Genomic DNA, 15,173 nt, shown 5'->3' with positions numbered 1-15,173 from the left:
TAATAAAGTTGAGGACTTTTTCTCATGTTTATTGACCACATGAAAATCCTCTTCTGTGAAGTGACTATTCAAACATTTTGTCCATTTAAAAAATACTTGGGCGTCTTTGTGTTGTTTTTAGTTCTTTATGAAATCTGGATATAAGTCCTTTTGTGGATATATTCATCGGAGATATTTCTCCCAGTCTGTACCTTGCCTTTTGAGTATCGTAAATGGTATCTTTTGATGAATAGGTAGGAGTTTAAATACTAATTTAACTAAAGACCTATTTATTGATCTCTTATAATTAGTACTTTTTGTGGCCCATTTTTGAAAAATTTTTGCAGAGTTCAAGGTCATAAAGACTTTCTCTTATGTCTCATACTAGAGGCTTTATAGTTTTATTTCTTTTGTTTTGTTTTGTTAATCCTCACCTGAGGATATTTCTCCATTGATTTTTAGGGAGAGAGGACAAGAGAGGGAAAGACAGAGAGAAACATCGATGTGAGAGAAACATGTTGATTGGTTGCCTCTTGCACGAGCCCCGACCAGGGCCTGGGCCGGGGAGGAGCCTGCAACTGAGGTTTGTGCCCTTGACCGGAATCGAACCTAGGACCCTTTGGTCCGAAGGCCAATGCTCTATCCACTGAGCCAAACCAGTTAGGACTATTGTTTTATTTTTTAAAGGATGGGGAAATTAGAAGAGACAGAGCTCAGGAATGTCATTCCTCCTGGTACGAAAGAGGTGAATAAGGGCTAACACACCAAACAGAGTGTGTCTGGCTCATTCAGATGAGGCGAGAGTCTTGTTCTGCAACCTGCCCCTTCCTCAGACGGGAACGAAACAAAGCTCATAGGAGGGAGGTACAGAGCCGAACCCATTGACAACTGGGCTGGTGTCAATGTCCTTCGGATCAACCAGAGGTTTCAAGGTGAAATGCTGTAAAATGTGGGTCAGTAGTAAAAACAACTCCATGCGGGCCAGGCCTTCTCCAACACACACTCTTTTTCCTGAAAATGACACATAAATTAAATATGCATTCCATTCTATATCTGAGTTAGCACACAAAGAGGCTTAAAAAAGATGGGACGAATAAGTAAATAAATATATTAATAAAAGCCGAATTAACCTATGGCTTCTCCTACCTACATCGAAACTTGGTTTTCTTCATTTCCTCAGCACATGTTTTGTGTGCATGGTATATGAAAAGATCTTTTCTGTGCACCCACGTTGGATTGGCTTTGCTGAGAACTGTCAGTGACATCTTTCTACACACACACACACACACACACACACTCACTCACCTTAACATAAGACACACACTGTACTTTTCCATCTACCTCCAACCCAAGACTCATCAATAGGTTTGTGTCTCCTCATTGGATTCTAAAGGATAATCTTAACCTTGTCATGTCCCTGCTTTACAAAATTTCAAGAGCTTACCATTGCCAAGTCTGAAAAGAAACATCACAAACTAGCCACAAGCACTACCATTCACTAATTCCCAAACAGACTGGCAATCTTAGGTGTTATCTCAGATTCCAGTCATTCCTCCAAACGGAACAGCCTTCCCCTTTGCTCTGCCAGCTGATACTCTCCACATCTTTCTGGATCCAATGGATCCAGCTCAGAGGTCGTTTATCCTATGCAAACTTCTTTGACCTGCTCAGGGTATGTAATTCACTCCCTCATCAGTTTTCCTCAACACTCACTAATGCTTCTAATACAGCACCCTTCACAGGAAATTCTAATTATTCACCTGTCTCACAGAGTGGAATATACGCTCTTAAGGTAAGGCCTCAGATCTTGTAATGGTACCCACAGTGTCAGGACCAAAGCGAGCCCGCAAGCCCTGTGATGTGAATAGAAATCTCCAGCAGGCGCATTATACAGGAAGAAAGATAAGGAGGAGGATAGCAGTCTTGCTTTGGGATCAGCTCTGGGAATCGCACATAATTTGCTGCCATGAGACCAAGTGATTTTCTTAGATATCTAATCAGGAGCCAATCTCCAATTTTTGCCCCTGTTTCAGTGACTTCTATAGCAAAGGCCCTTCGCCCCCTGCTCTTCCCGCTGTTTCTCCATTGGAGTGCGCTGAATATTCTCTATTTCTCCCGCCTCTCAGTCCATTCTGTGTGTGTTTGTCTTTTATGCTTGCTCTGTGTTGAGGAAGCCAATTTTTATGGACTGCATAAACCCTGAAGTTAGTGCCTTCTGGATTCTGAATAAACTCAGAGGACTAGGTATTGAAACCACCAGAGTATTAATTTCCTCAATCCCACCCTGCCAGGCCACAGGTTAGCCAGTGGCTGTTTTCCTCCACCTACAGATGCATCTCCAGTTGAGGCATCCTGTATCTGCTAAAGATCTTGCCCTAGCTGGTTTTGCTCAGTAGATAGAGCGTTAGCCTGCGGACTGAAGGGTCCTGGGTTTGATTCTGATCAAGGGCATGTACCTGGGTTGCAGGCTCAATCCCCGGCCCTGATCGCATGTGAGAGGCAACCAATCGATGTGTCTCTCACATCGATGTTTCTCTCTGTCTCTCCCCATCTCTTCTAGTCTCTCTAAAAATCAATGGAAAAACATCCTCGGGTGAGGATTAACAAAAAAAATCTATTTGGGTTCCAGTAACAGCCTCCTTCCCTCATTCCTTCCATCCTCGGATGGGAATGTCTTTCTGCTGGTGCTCGCCCCTAAGTACCTTCGCGTACCTCGTTACTTCCCTCAACCCTCCCTCACCTCTGAAACGGTCTTTTCGTTCAACTTTCTTTAGTTGACCTTTTTGAGTATGCCACCTATTTTCCCCCCGGGACCCTGATAAATTAAAGAAATATACTCAAATGCTTCCTGAAAGAAACTTTCTCCTACCCCCCAACTACTCTGCCCTCTGCCCCTGCCCCCTGGGCTCCCACAACAGCCCCTCAAAGACCATTTGCCTCTCTGGGGTCTCATTGCCTATTAATTTGGCTTCCTCTTTCTTAGAGAGAGGGTCTGTTTCTTATTCACATTTAATCCTTGGATCTGAAATGAGTCTGCTACATATAGGGTCCTAGTAAAGTGTATTGAATGAACTGGCTTCTCAGGGAAGGTGAGGAAAGTCTTAGTGGAATTGAACTTCTAGGAGGAGCTCTAAGGAATCTCAGTGGTGGATTATGGGACAGAACTCAGTGAGCAGCCTCCAATCCAAAGAGAAATAACCTGGACTTTGGGAGTGGTGCCTCTGGCCTCATGCAAATGACAATTTGTCCAGCCCAGTGTAGCCTCCATGCAAAGCTCTTCCTCATTTCATTTGACCCCTGAATATAGAGAAAAAAATGAAGCTTGCTTGCCTGCTGAAAAGGGCATGAAGTTGTTGCTCTTCTTAAAGTTGCCACTTTCATCTAGGAAGTGGCCAGGATCAAACTGATCTGGGTTGGGAAACTCTTTGTCATCATGCAGGAGAGAAGTCAGGGATGTGACTATAGCTGTGCCCTGATACAAAGAGAAACAGATAAACTGGATTATAAAGAAGGTTATGGAGCTTGGAAAAAAGGCCCTTGTCTACTCCTTTTGATTTATAGATGAGGAGATTGAGGCATAAAAAGGAGGATTTATGTACTTCACGTCCGGGGCTAGGTCTTCAATCATATGATGCCAGTTCATGGACCCCAAGGCCATCAGCACTTGCTTTTCAGGAAATTAAGGACACTCCCTGGAGAGCATTGTTCTCCATAAATTGCACTATTGTCTAAAAGTGCTGATGTCACTGAAAATACAGCCCATTCTCTTTGAAACCAAGTATGAGGTCCTCCTCAAAACTCTACCTGCATGGCCATGTTCTTGAAAACCCTTAATTTCCCAATCAGAATGAAAAACGGGTATGAATCCCCTCCTACTACTATGTTCTTTCAATATTGAATTGTTGCTTTTTTTTTTCTCATGAAAATTGTGATCACTAAGTGAAACAGATAGTTGAGGAGGCAGGGGGAGAGGAGGATACTGACTCAGTGATCAGAGTAATAAAGCCTACAATGGGAAGCAGTAAGTGGACAGCAGACTGGGCTCAGGGGCAGGCAGAATGTACTGAAAACCCTGTGGGAATCTAAGCAGTATTATATTTATACAATAGTGTCAACCAACTAGAACAGTGGTTCTCAACCTTCTGGCCCTTTAAATACAGTTCCTCATGTTGTGACCCAACCATAAAATTATTTTCGTTGCTACTTCATAACTGTAATGTTGCTACTGTTATGAATCGTAATGTAAATATCTGCTATGCAGGATGGTCTTAGGCAACCCCTGTGAAAGGGTCGTTCGACCGCCAACGGGGTCGCGACCCACAGGTTGAGAACCGCTGAACTAGAAGGAAGGGAGCGTGTCATCAGAGGGTGAGGAGCCTGAGTCAGGAATGTGCAATGCCTATAGGAAGTTAGGCAGCCTGTGATTCTAACCACAGTGAGAGTGGAAACCTGAGGTTCCTATCGAGGCATGTAGATGAAACATCTCTCACCTTCGGAATAAAGTATCCTCTGAACTTAATGTCCTGGTTCACCAGGTGGGGCAGGTTGTTGGGGACGAGGTCAATGTATCTCTGGATCTCGTGGATCACGGCATCCGTGTAGGGCATGTGGCTCTTGTCCTGCATGCAAGGGCTCCGCTCTCTGCCGACCACACGGTCAATCTCTTCCTGGACTTTAGCTGGCAAGGTAGGAATCAGAATTTATGTGAGATGAAAAGACTTAAAATGATCTTCTTAATTTTGGTTACATTGTGGTGGGAGATGGGGAGAAGAGAAAAGTACACATGGCTACTACCTCCTTGAGGGAAAAAAATCAACAGAATTTCAGTCTCCTGGCAAATTGGAATCTCATTAGAGACTTCAATATATGTACATGTAAAACACATCTGTACCATGAAATTCATTTCTCAACTCTGATTCTCTACTTTGTGTATTTTTGTTTGATAGACTCAGGGGTCTGGGATCTTGAAGGCTCACTACAAACCATGTAGTTTAATCTTTGTGTATGAAGCTTTTGTTTTATTAAATCTGTAACTTCCAAGGGGGTAAGAACTAGCCAGTGAGGTAAATGCTTAATAAATAGAGCAACTAAATAAGATGTTTAGTTGGCTCTGCACATAGGAACAAGAAGTAATTTAACATTTATTTAGCATGCAGAATTTGACAGGCATGCCGCACCATTTATTATATTACTTTATAAATTTCTCAAAAACAGTACTAAGTGTTGGGTATTAGTTTGTGTATCTTAAAAATGAAGAAACAGGTCCAGAAAAGTCAATATATTTCTTAAGGACATCTAGGTATTATGTGGTCTTTCTCATTCCCAAGCCTACAATCTTAGAAATTGGATAAGATTACTGAAAGTAGTTGTTAATGAATTATATTTTTCCTTTATCTACAGAGGGTATCCTGTTAATAATATATAGCTTAAGTAAGACTATTCATTAGTTAAAAACAAATGCTTGTTAACTTTTCCTTTGTGGGAAAGACTCTGTGAATGTTACGAAGTATTATCGTCTCCCTTAAACAGATGAAGAGCTGATCTGACACAAATCGAGGACACTCCACCAGCGCAGCGAGGACAGTGACCTCTGCCCTTCTGCCATTTAAATAGATTTTTCTCACCCAACCGGTGTGGCTCAGTGGTTGAGAGTCGATCCATGAACCAGGAGGTCATGGCTCAATTCCCGGTCAGGGCACATGCCCAGGTTGGGGGCTCAATCCCCAGTAGGCAGCCAATCAATGTGTCTCTGTCATCATTGATGTTTCTATCTCTCTATACCTCTCCCTTCCGCTCTCTCGAAAAATCAATAAGAATATATTTAAAATAAATAGTTTTTTCTCTTTTTGTAATAATCTAATTTGAATGTAAGTTAGTGATGGAAATTTTCTTGTACATCGTGATGAGGAGTGGGATAGTCATAGTGTTGCCTGCCCATTTCTACCTGAAATTTTTATCCTGCCCAACATCTGAGAGCATACCTGTGACCTCTGGGTGCTTCAGCAGGAGCAGGAGTCCATACTTCAGGGTGGTGGCCGTTGTCTCCGTCCCCGCACTAAACATATCCCATATGGTAGTGATCAAGTTGTCCATGGTAAACACAGACTGTTCATTGTGCTTTTCCTAGGAATGATGTATTAGAATTACTTGATAAATGAACGAGCCTTTGAGATACCATAACATAACTCCATATAACATCATTATTTGCTTAATTTGCTTATTTGGCCAATTAAGCCAGACGTTAGAGAGTGTAATAGCTAAAGGTAAAGTCAGATGAGTTGTGAGGATTCCTTCAAACAGTTTAAATAAAATCAGAGCTATACACTTTCAATAAGTCCTTTCTGATTCCTCACTTTCTCACCCATGAGAGCCATTCAGTTCTTTCAAACGTAATTTTTATCAAGTCATCATGGCTAGTCCCTGTCCGTTCTAGCATTTATTGTCTATTTCATTGTCTAAATTTCACATTTGAGCTCCAGAACCACTCACCCCCTAACAGCATCACTGTTCCCAATGTCGCCAGTGGTTACACCCATGATAGTTCCTCAGTAACTTCGAGGACTCCACACACTTGATCATCTAGACCTATTTTGTCATCTGTTCATCTGAGCCAGTTTCCTCTAAAACTACCTCATCTGGGAAGACTTCCTAATATCTTTCCGAAGGTTAGCCTTTCTAGATGCCTATCCATTCCTGTGTTCCCTCACATGTTACATCTTGCATTCATGGAACTTATTTTATGAATGCTATATGTTGTTTATCATTAATCTTGAATGTGTGTGTACTTGTTTGTGTGTGTGTGTGAATATGTGTATGTGTGCGTGCGCGTATTTCAACCTGTTCCAAATAAAGATCCAGCTTTAATCATGTAAATCATTTTTAGGGAGAATCTGGGACTATCTATGACACCCAATATGATTTGCACAAGTAAGAGGTTGCACAAGCAATTAATACAGCCTTAGGAAGAAGCTTAGGATTTAATATCCCAATTTCACTGAAAAGATCAGAACTAATCCGAGCCACATCACCCACAAAAGATGAAGTTGCAAACCAGGGTCATTTATACCTTTTCCATTTTAATCAAGAAGTAGTCAATAAAGTCTCGAGGGTTATTGAGGTCCAAGGATTCCTGGTGTTCTTTTATTTGCTCCAAAATAAATTTTTTCTGTTCAGTAAAGTTGTTAAAGAATTCATTATGACTTCCTGGGAGATAATGCATTAAATAGGGGAAAGCATTGTAGAGCTGAAAGAGTACAGAATAATTCATTAATTTACTCACCAAACTCTTATTGGCCTCTATTGTGTATCAGACACTTTGCTATATGCTGAGTAGGTGAAGAAGAATCAGGCGTGCATCCTGCACTAGAACATAGTTGGCCATTCCCAATCCTGGAGTTTACTGACTCTGCTTTAACCGGCACCTTCATGACCTAATACCGTTGGTGGGCGCTGGAACAGTTTATTCGGGCTGGTAGCTTGGATCAAACTTGATAGAGAATCAAGAAGTCTGGATTCTAGGTCTAGCTCATTATTTGTCTTCGTTAGTCTACTTTGAGAATATGCTTCCTATCTGTGGGTGACAGTTCCTGTCCCAAAAAATGAGGAGTTGACTCTTTGTTCTCCAGGGTCCTTCCCAGGTGGAACATTGAAAAACCTTCTGATCCACAGAAAACTTTAGTTGTTAATGATTATATATCAGAGGTTACTAATATTTTCTGACAGTGTCCTATAGCAAGAAATACATACATTTTACACCATTACCCTCTTAATCTATAGAAAAAAGTTTCTAAAAAAAATACCTTATCCTTTGATGCAGTTTAATATAATATTTTGCTATGTTTCATGCTTTAAATTTAATTTTAACACACTGAGTTGATTTGATAACTCACTAATTGTTTACAAATGATAGTTTGCTAAACATCACTTCAGCCATTTTGAAATAGGGCAAAGGGATGGGGTAGGCATAACCAATAGATTAGTCAGAAAATTATTTCTCATTTAAAGAGAACCTTGACTTTACCTGTATCCAAGTGGTGCTTATAATCCTTAAGTTTTCATTAAAATAGTGTAGCAAGGTCAGAAACTTCTCATCGCTGTACTCAAAGCGGCTCTGGAAGATAACGGAGCAGATCACATTGCAGGGAGCACAGCCCAGGAGGAGAGAAGGGTTGCAGGGAGATGCTGAAAACAACAGGAGTTAAAAGTTAGAGCAGAATGTTCATAGGCAACTTAAGTTGACCGTGTAAAATAACCGAGAAAGGTTGACTCCAAAGGTTGTTTAAGTATAGGAGCTACCTAGACGTGTCACCCTCACCATAAACGCAGCACGCCTAAAATAAAATGTGTTGTGTTTCCCCAAACATAACTGTCTAACCCAGTCCAGTTTATCAATTTCCCTCAAGTATTCTTCTATTGACAGCATTCTCCAAATAAGAGCCACGAGGTAATTCACAAGATCTTTTAAAAATAGCTTTTAAATTTTATTTATTTATTACATTATTGACTATATTCCCTATACTGTACTGTACATCCCCATGACTATTTTGTAACTTCCGATCTGTACTTCTCAATCCCTTCACCTTTCTCACTCACTCTCCCAACCTCGCTCCCCTCTGGCAACCATCCGTCTGTTCTCGGTGTCTATCAGCCTGTTTCTCTTTCGTTTATTCACTTACATGGTTCTTTAGATTTCACATAAAAGTGAAATCATATGGTACTTGTCTTTCTCTGACCGACTGACTTCACTCAGCATGACACCCTCTAGGTCATCCATGCTGTCGCAAATAGTAGGAGTTCGTTCTTTCTGTGGCAAAAACACCTTTGAAGGTGTAAGATTTAGCCTTTAGTGTGATGGTTCACGATGCCCATAAGAAACTGAGCGACCTAAGTAAGAAAATCAAGAGACTGGGGACACCTGAAATCTTACTTTACAGAACACGGCGGAAAAAGTCGGTGGCAAAAACACCTTTGAAGGTGTAAGATTTAGCCTTCAAATGTGATGCTTCATGATGCTCATAAGAAACTGAGCAACCTAAGTAAGAAAATCAAGAGACTGGGAACACCTGAAATCTTACTTTACAAAACACGGCTGAAAAAGTCAGGTGTGCTTTTCTTGTAGAAGAGATGATTTATGAGAGAAATTGGACTTACATTCCGGTATTTGAAAAACGATGTTACAGTACAGCAAACAGGCTTTCTATATGTAATGAAGTATATGACTCCATTCTTTGGTATGGGGCTGCTGACAGCTTTAAGCCTTACCTTTTCTTCCTCTGCTCACATCTGGACAAACTGATTTTTAAAAGCTCAGGTGTTCTCTTCTTTGGCACAAGCAGGGTGTTTAACCACACAAGCCCTGGCAGGCACAGGGAACCCCACCCCTCTCACTCCCTAACCACCATAGAAACCTCCCCCCAGTGTCCTTTCCCTCCTCTGTCAGGCCATTCTGGGGTCTGCTTAGGAGCCACTGCCCCTCCCCAGAAAGCCTCCCTTCCCACCTACACTCCTGCATGAGCTGTGATGCCGCCCTGTGAGCGGCAAGGTTTTGCCATAAATTCTACCCCTGAACCACCAGTGCTTTATTTTCAGTTTCACTGAGATATAATTGACATTCAGCACTGTATGTTCCACGTGCATAGCATAACGACTTGATGTACATATATCATGAAATATGTGCAAATCTTCTCAAGAAGCTACTAGAGAAATTACCTAGTTTTTTCAAGTTATTGTGGCTAAACTACTAGCTGACTGCCAAAACCCGAGTTCTCCTCTTCTTCCGGGGCCACAGACAGCCATGTTTCCAGTTCTTAGAGGTGGGTTAGCCCTGGAAGTTACAGCTCATGGAAGAGAAGATGGGTTGTGTACCGCTGCCATGCCGGGCTCGTCCAAAACACAGCTGGCTCTTTTCCTTGTTCTTTGCTCCTTCCACTCCCACAAAGAGGGATGAATCCCGGGTGACACTGGAAGCCACACGGTGAAGCTATCAAAGCCCCTATTGACCTGGTACCCGGAGAGCCTGAAAAAGCCAACCTCTTCTCCTCTTCCTACGGGTACGTAAGCAAAAAGCGAGCTTCTGCTGTACCTGAGCCATCCTGTCTCTGCAGTCTATCTGTAATAGCATCACCCAAGCTGCTCCTGTCAATTACAAAGATACACACCGTTGGTTTTCTTTAAAGCTTCCACCAGACACAAGGCTTCCTCTTGAATTCTGTCTTCAATGGTCTTCTTGCCCATTCCCATGTTCCGCAAAACCGTGAGGGAGAAACGCCGGGTGTGCTTCCATATGTCCCCATTGCTGAAAACAACTCCTATCGGGACAAAACATAAATAAAAAAGGATAACTTCCATTTTCATGAATCCTAGCTGACAGTCTTTATCTCAGAAAATGATAATGTCACTTAAGCAGAAATGTAAATATCATGGTGCCAGCCTCAGACATTCCCACTGCGCCCTGTTCGCCTGCCTTCTCTCTTACCCCAGCCTAGACGCTCACTGTCAAGACTCTTGGCTTGACATCTTACTAGACTCTTCTTCATCCATGAACTCCTCTAAACTTCGCAGTAACTCTGTGAACCAGTTTTTGTCCCCATTTAACTGATAAGAAGGCTGAAGATCATGGAGACAAAATGCTTACGCCTTAATCACACAGCTAATAAATCATGGTGAGCCCAAGTAATAGATTAAATGTTCAGGGCCAACTTCTGTGCATGGTAAGCGAAAATGGAGCCAATTCTTGGAAGGAGAGACAGCTCTGATGCATTGGAAGGAAGCTCATGAAAATCTATTCCTCAGATAAGGGACACAGCCGTAGTCCTTCGCATGTTAACATTCTCCCTCTCTTTGTGAAATACCTTCCATGAAATGTGTCTTAAGACCAAGGAAGGTCAAGATTAGACTTCCAGAGTCAAGACAGGACCAGGAAGGAAAAATAACACTCGTAGGAAGCTTGTCCAAGAAGATCTTCGAGAACAATTCGGAGGAGGGAAGAACCCCATCCAGCCTTATCTCCTTGCCGGAACCCAGTGACCCTCCTGAGGATCGGGCAGTTTTAAGTCCAGCTCCAAAAACAAATGGAAGATAGTTCAAGTACTTAAATTGAAAAGCTTTTTCTAATATCAATTCCAAACCTTTCTATGTGTTTCTCCATAATCTTCTTTTTAGAGCATATTTGTGCTTTATGCTTTGTATTCTATTGAACTCAAATATTTCTTATCCTTTTTAGATGAGAAGATTAAAGGTAAGGTTGGAAATATTCCAAACTTATGTTGGTTCCATGCATACTATACACGTTTTCTGAAATAATCTCTCGGCAACCATGACCCAGGACAGAAAGCAAAATATTTGGTGACTAAAATAACGCAGTCAATTTCTTCCCTCTCTTTCTCATTCTTAGCAGGCCATAACTTAAAATGAGCAGGGCTTAGTCACCAATAGAACATCGTGGTGAGTTGGTTTGCATTGAAATTATCGTTTTATGGCAACACGTGTCGCCTTCATCATTTTAAATATGGATTAATTGTCCTTTACAGAAAATGTTGGAATTATGATACTCCCATAAATTTCTATACATGCTTAAAGTTTCTCAGTTCCTTCGCCCATTTGGAATCTTGGCAACTTGCAAATCCGCACACATTCCCCACATGGAAGCATACCTAATCCCCGGGAGAGGTAGTCTATCACTGGGAAACTGCCTCTGCCAGCAAACTCCTCGCCCCGGTCGATCAGGGCTTCCTTCACAGCGGCGTACCCGTGCAGCACCACCGTGGGCTGCGTGCCCACGTACACAGTGAACACCGGGCCGTAGACCTCCGCTAGCTGGGAAACAAATAGGAGACACCAGAATAGTGAGAACTCAAAACTGAAAATGTAGCTCCAGCCCGTTTTGCTCAGTGGTTAGAGTGTCAGCCCTCAGACTGAAGGGTCCCAGGTTCGATTCTGATCAAGGGAACGTACCTTGGTTGCAGGCTCATCCATGCATGCAGAGGCAACCAATCAGACACATTGATGCTTCACTCTCTCTCTGTCTCTCCCCCTCCCTCCACTCTCTCTAAAAAGCAATAGAAAAAATACCCTCAGGTGAGGATTAACAAACAAAAAACTAAAAAAGTAGATAAATGAGAGAAATATTCTTAATCTTACCAAAGACATTTTAATATTCATTCACTCATTATAAAAGATTTCAATTTCTAGATCCAATAACTTAATAAGAATTCACATTGCTTAAATGGGAATTATCATTATATTATTAGTAATATAGCTGATATTATTACCACCAACAGTCATCCTTTATTCAGCTTCTACTATGTGACTCTGTCATAAATTTTATTTATATTATTTTATTTCTTCTTTTCTGCCAAACCTGTAATTGCTGCAAATTTCTCCTTCCTTCCTATAGTTACTGATATGTTCTGTAATTGCTGCAAATTTCTCCTTCCTTCCTATAGTTATAACTGATATGTTTCTCCTGTTTAAGGAAAGCTTCTTCATGTTGCCCCAGGTGTAGACAAATAATCGTCGCTCCTTATCCGTTTTCTACATCTTCTCTTTAGCACCAGAGACCTCTACGTTTCATTACTACATCCGGACAAGGCAGCCTCGTTACAGACCTTTCCCAGCTCCTCTTGTGGCCAAGTGACTAGGCTGCCATGAACTGATGTTAGTAGGAGTGATGTGTGTCCGTCCTACACTGTTGCATAAATGGTCACACATGCTCTCCGTTTCTCCCCCTACTCATGGGTTGACCCCACTGTGACCCCTTGGAGATGGCCCCACTGTGACCACCAAAATGAAAACAATAGCCTTGGGGCACAGGATGGTCAACAAGATGGAGAAAAACTGGTTCTCTGAATGACCGCACAGAAGAGAGGCAGCCCACCCGCAATCATTTCAACATCACAGACAGAAATAAGCTCTTGTCTTCTTTAAGCCATTGCATTATCAGGGTCTTTCTCTTATGGCAGCTTATTCGGTATATTAAATGATATAGGACTTTCCAATAGTCCAGTGTTTGAGTCCTGCTACCTTATAATTCATTCTCCATATGCAATTTCTTCTCCAATTCCTTCTCCAGAGTGATGTTTTCACACGGCAAATGGTGACATGACAGTCCTGTGAGCACATTCATGGTATCACATTGTTCTTTTTCTAAAGACCAACATTCTTTTTTAAATTTTTTAAAATATATTTTTATTGATTTCAGAGAAGAAGGGAGAGGGAAAGAGATAGAAACATCAATGATGAGACAGAATCACTGATAGGCTGCCTCCTGCATGCTCCCCACTTGGGATCAAGCCTAAAACCAGGGCATGTGCCCTGACCAGGAATCAAACCGTGACCTCCTGGTTCATAGGTTGATGCTCAACCACTGAGCCATGCCAGTCAGGCTAAAAACCAATAGTCTTAAAATCCTTGTGAGACCTGCATGCTCACAAGGCCCCTGCTGACATCTCCAATCTCACCTCACACCATATTTTTACTTACTCTCTGGGCTACAACTAAACTGGTCCTTTTTCAGACTCTAACAAGCAAGTCTTCTCCAGCTCGAAAAAGCCTGGGACAACCTTTTGTCTGGTTTTTGTCTGGTTAATGCCTAATCTTTCTTTAGAGCTCAGCTCCAAATTCAATTCCTCAGCGAATCCTTTGCTGACTGCTCCTCCCTCCCTTAGTCCTCCAAGCTATATGGCCTCTTTCTACTGGGTCCATGCTACATGGTTTATAATCATACACTTATTTGCATTATTATATCATAAATATATGCCTACCCTCTGGATTGTAAATTGCATAATGCTAGGATCTTTTTTCTTTTTTATTCACCACTAAAAATCTCCAGCACACATAAAAAAGACTGAAATTTTACTGTTTGCATCAGCATGGATGGACCTAGAGGGTGAGTCAGTCAAAGAAAGAGAAATATCATATGAATTCACTTATATGTGGAATCTAAAGAACAAAATAAACAAACAAAATTTAAACAGATTCATAGACACAGAGACTGGCTGGCGGTTGCTAGAGCGGGGAGGGTTTGGGAGACTGGGTGAAAGAGGTGAAGGGATTAAGAAGTACAAATTGGTAGTTACAAACGTCACGGGGACGTAAAGTAGAGCATAGGGGATATAGTCAATAATATTACAATAACTATGTGTAGTGCCAGGTGGGTACTGGAAACATCAGGGGGAACACTTTGGTAAGTGTATGACAGTCAAATCATTCTGCTTTACATCTGGAACTAATACGAAATAATACTGGGGGGAATCCCTAGCACCTAATGATAGTGCCTAGTCAAAGCAGGCATTCAATAACTTGCTGAATACATGCTAGACTAATAACTTGTGCAAAATAATTATTATTCACCTTTTAAAGAAACGGAAATTGAAGCTCAGAGAGATTTTTAAAACTTGCCTAAGGTTGTAAGTTAACAAATGGATGTGCGGGGGTGCCGAAACAGTCCCTTCGAATCCAGCCCAAACACTGGAAGGAGCTGCCAGGGGCAGGGCCCTGGTAACCAGCTGTCTCGGGGGAGACAGATTTCAGCGGATCCCTTCAAGATTTAGAGAGCTACAGCTACATAAATAGTTAAGAGTTGAGCAGTTATTCACTCAGTCATTGAGCAAACATAATAGAAACCGAGGAAGTTCCTGAACCTTTAATTAGTTCCTTAACTTCACCTCAGTGTGTGCTTTTAGAAAAATGTTAGTGTTGTGACTCTGTAAATCAGTGGATTTTTTAAAAAGTGAAGGTAGTTTCATTGCCAGTAGAATAATTACTACAAAGAGGACCTAGGTCGCAATATGAGCAGGAAATTCCTCCTTTTGGCAATTTCAACAATCACCTCATGGATCTCATGCCCTTCTGGCCACCATCTAGCTGCACCCCACGTAAAATCATGTCTGGCAGAAAAGGACAAGGACTATACGATTTCACTCATATGTGGAATATAAAGCGGAAAGCAACAAACAAATAAACAAACCAGCTCACAGACACAAACAGTATGGTGGTTACCAAAAGGGAAGGAGGGCTGAGGGGAGGAGAAAGAGGACAAAAGGGTGAGCTATATGGGGAAGGAAGGAGACTAGACTTGGGATGATGAGCACACAATGCAGTATATAGATGATATATTAATAGATATGAAAACCTGAAACCTGTAAAATGTTATTAATCAATGTTACCCCAGTAAATTTTTTTAAATTTAAAAAATA

General features: G+C 41.6%; 1 protein-coding gene across 3 annotated transcripts in view; it reads right to left on the bottom strand.

Moving 5' to 3' along the window:
* Positions 1-792: 792 nt before the first annotated feature.
* Positions 793-15,173, bottom strand: part of LOC102259201 (cytochrome P450 2C21) — a 15,195-nt gene continuing 814 nt past the window's right edge. Inside the window, exons 1-9 of one of the 3 annotated variants that reach the window (XM_014532727.1) lie at positions 11,932-11,955; positions 11,631-11,793; positions 10,137-10,286; positions 8,000-8,160; positions 7,046-7,222; positions 5,961-6,102; positions 4,470-4,657; positions 3,310-3,451; positions 793-990 (exon numbers count right to left, since the gene is read on the bottom strand). In XM_014532727.1, the coding sequence (XP_014388213.1) occupies positions 809-990; positions 3,310-3,451; positions 4,470-4,657; positions 5,961-6,102; positions 7,046-7,222; positions 8,000-8,160; positions 10,137-10,286; positions 11,631-11,793; positions 11,932-11,952 (1,326 nt within the window). In that variant the 5' untranslated portion in view covers positions 11,953-11,955 and the 3' untranslated portion in view covers positions 793-808. Of the gene's footprint in view, positions 991-3,309; positions 3,452-4,469; positions 4,658-5,960; positions 6,103-7,045; positions 7,223-7,999; positions 8,161-10,136; positions 10,287-11,630; positions 11,794-11,931; positions 11,956-15,173 lie in introns of those variants that run through there. The other 2 variants (XM_005885449.2, XM_005885451.2) reach the window with 2 other exon arrangements.

The sequence above is a fragment of the Myotis brandtii genome, unplaced genomic scaffold (genome assembly GCF_000412655.1).
Source record: "Myotis brandtii unplaced genomic scaffold, ASM41265v1 scaffold902, whole genome shotgun sequence".
Taxonomy (NCBI): Eukaryota; Metazoa; Chordata; class Mammalia; order Chiroptera; family Vespertilionidae; genus Myotis; species Myotis brandtii.
The sequence above is the reverse complement of the archived record's forward strand: the minus strand, read 5'-3'. Positions and strand labels throughout refer to the sequence as shown.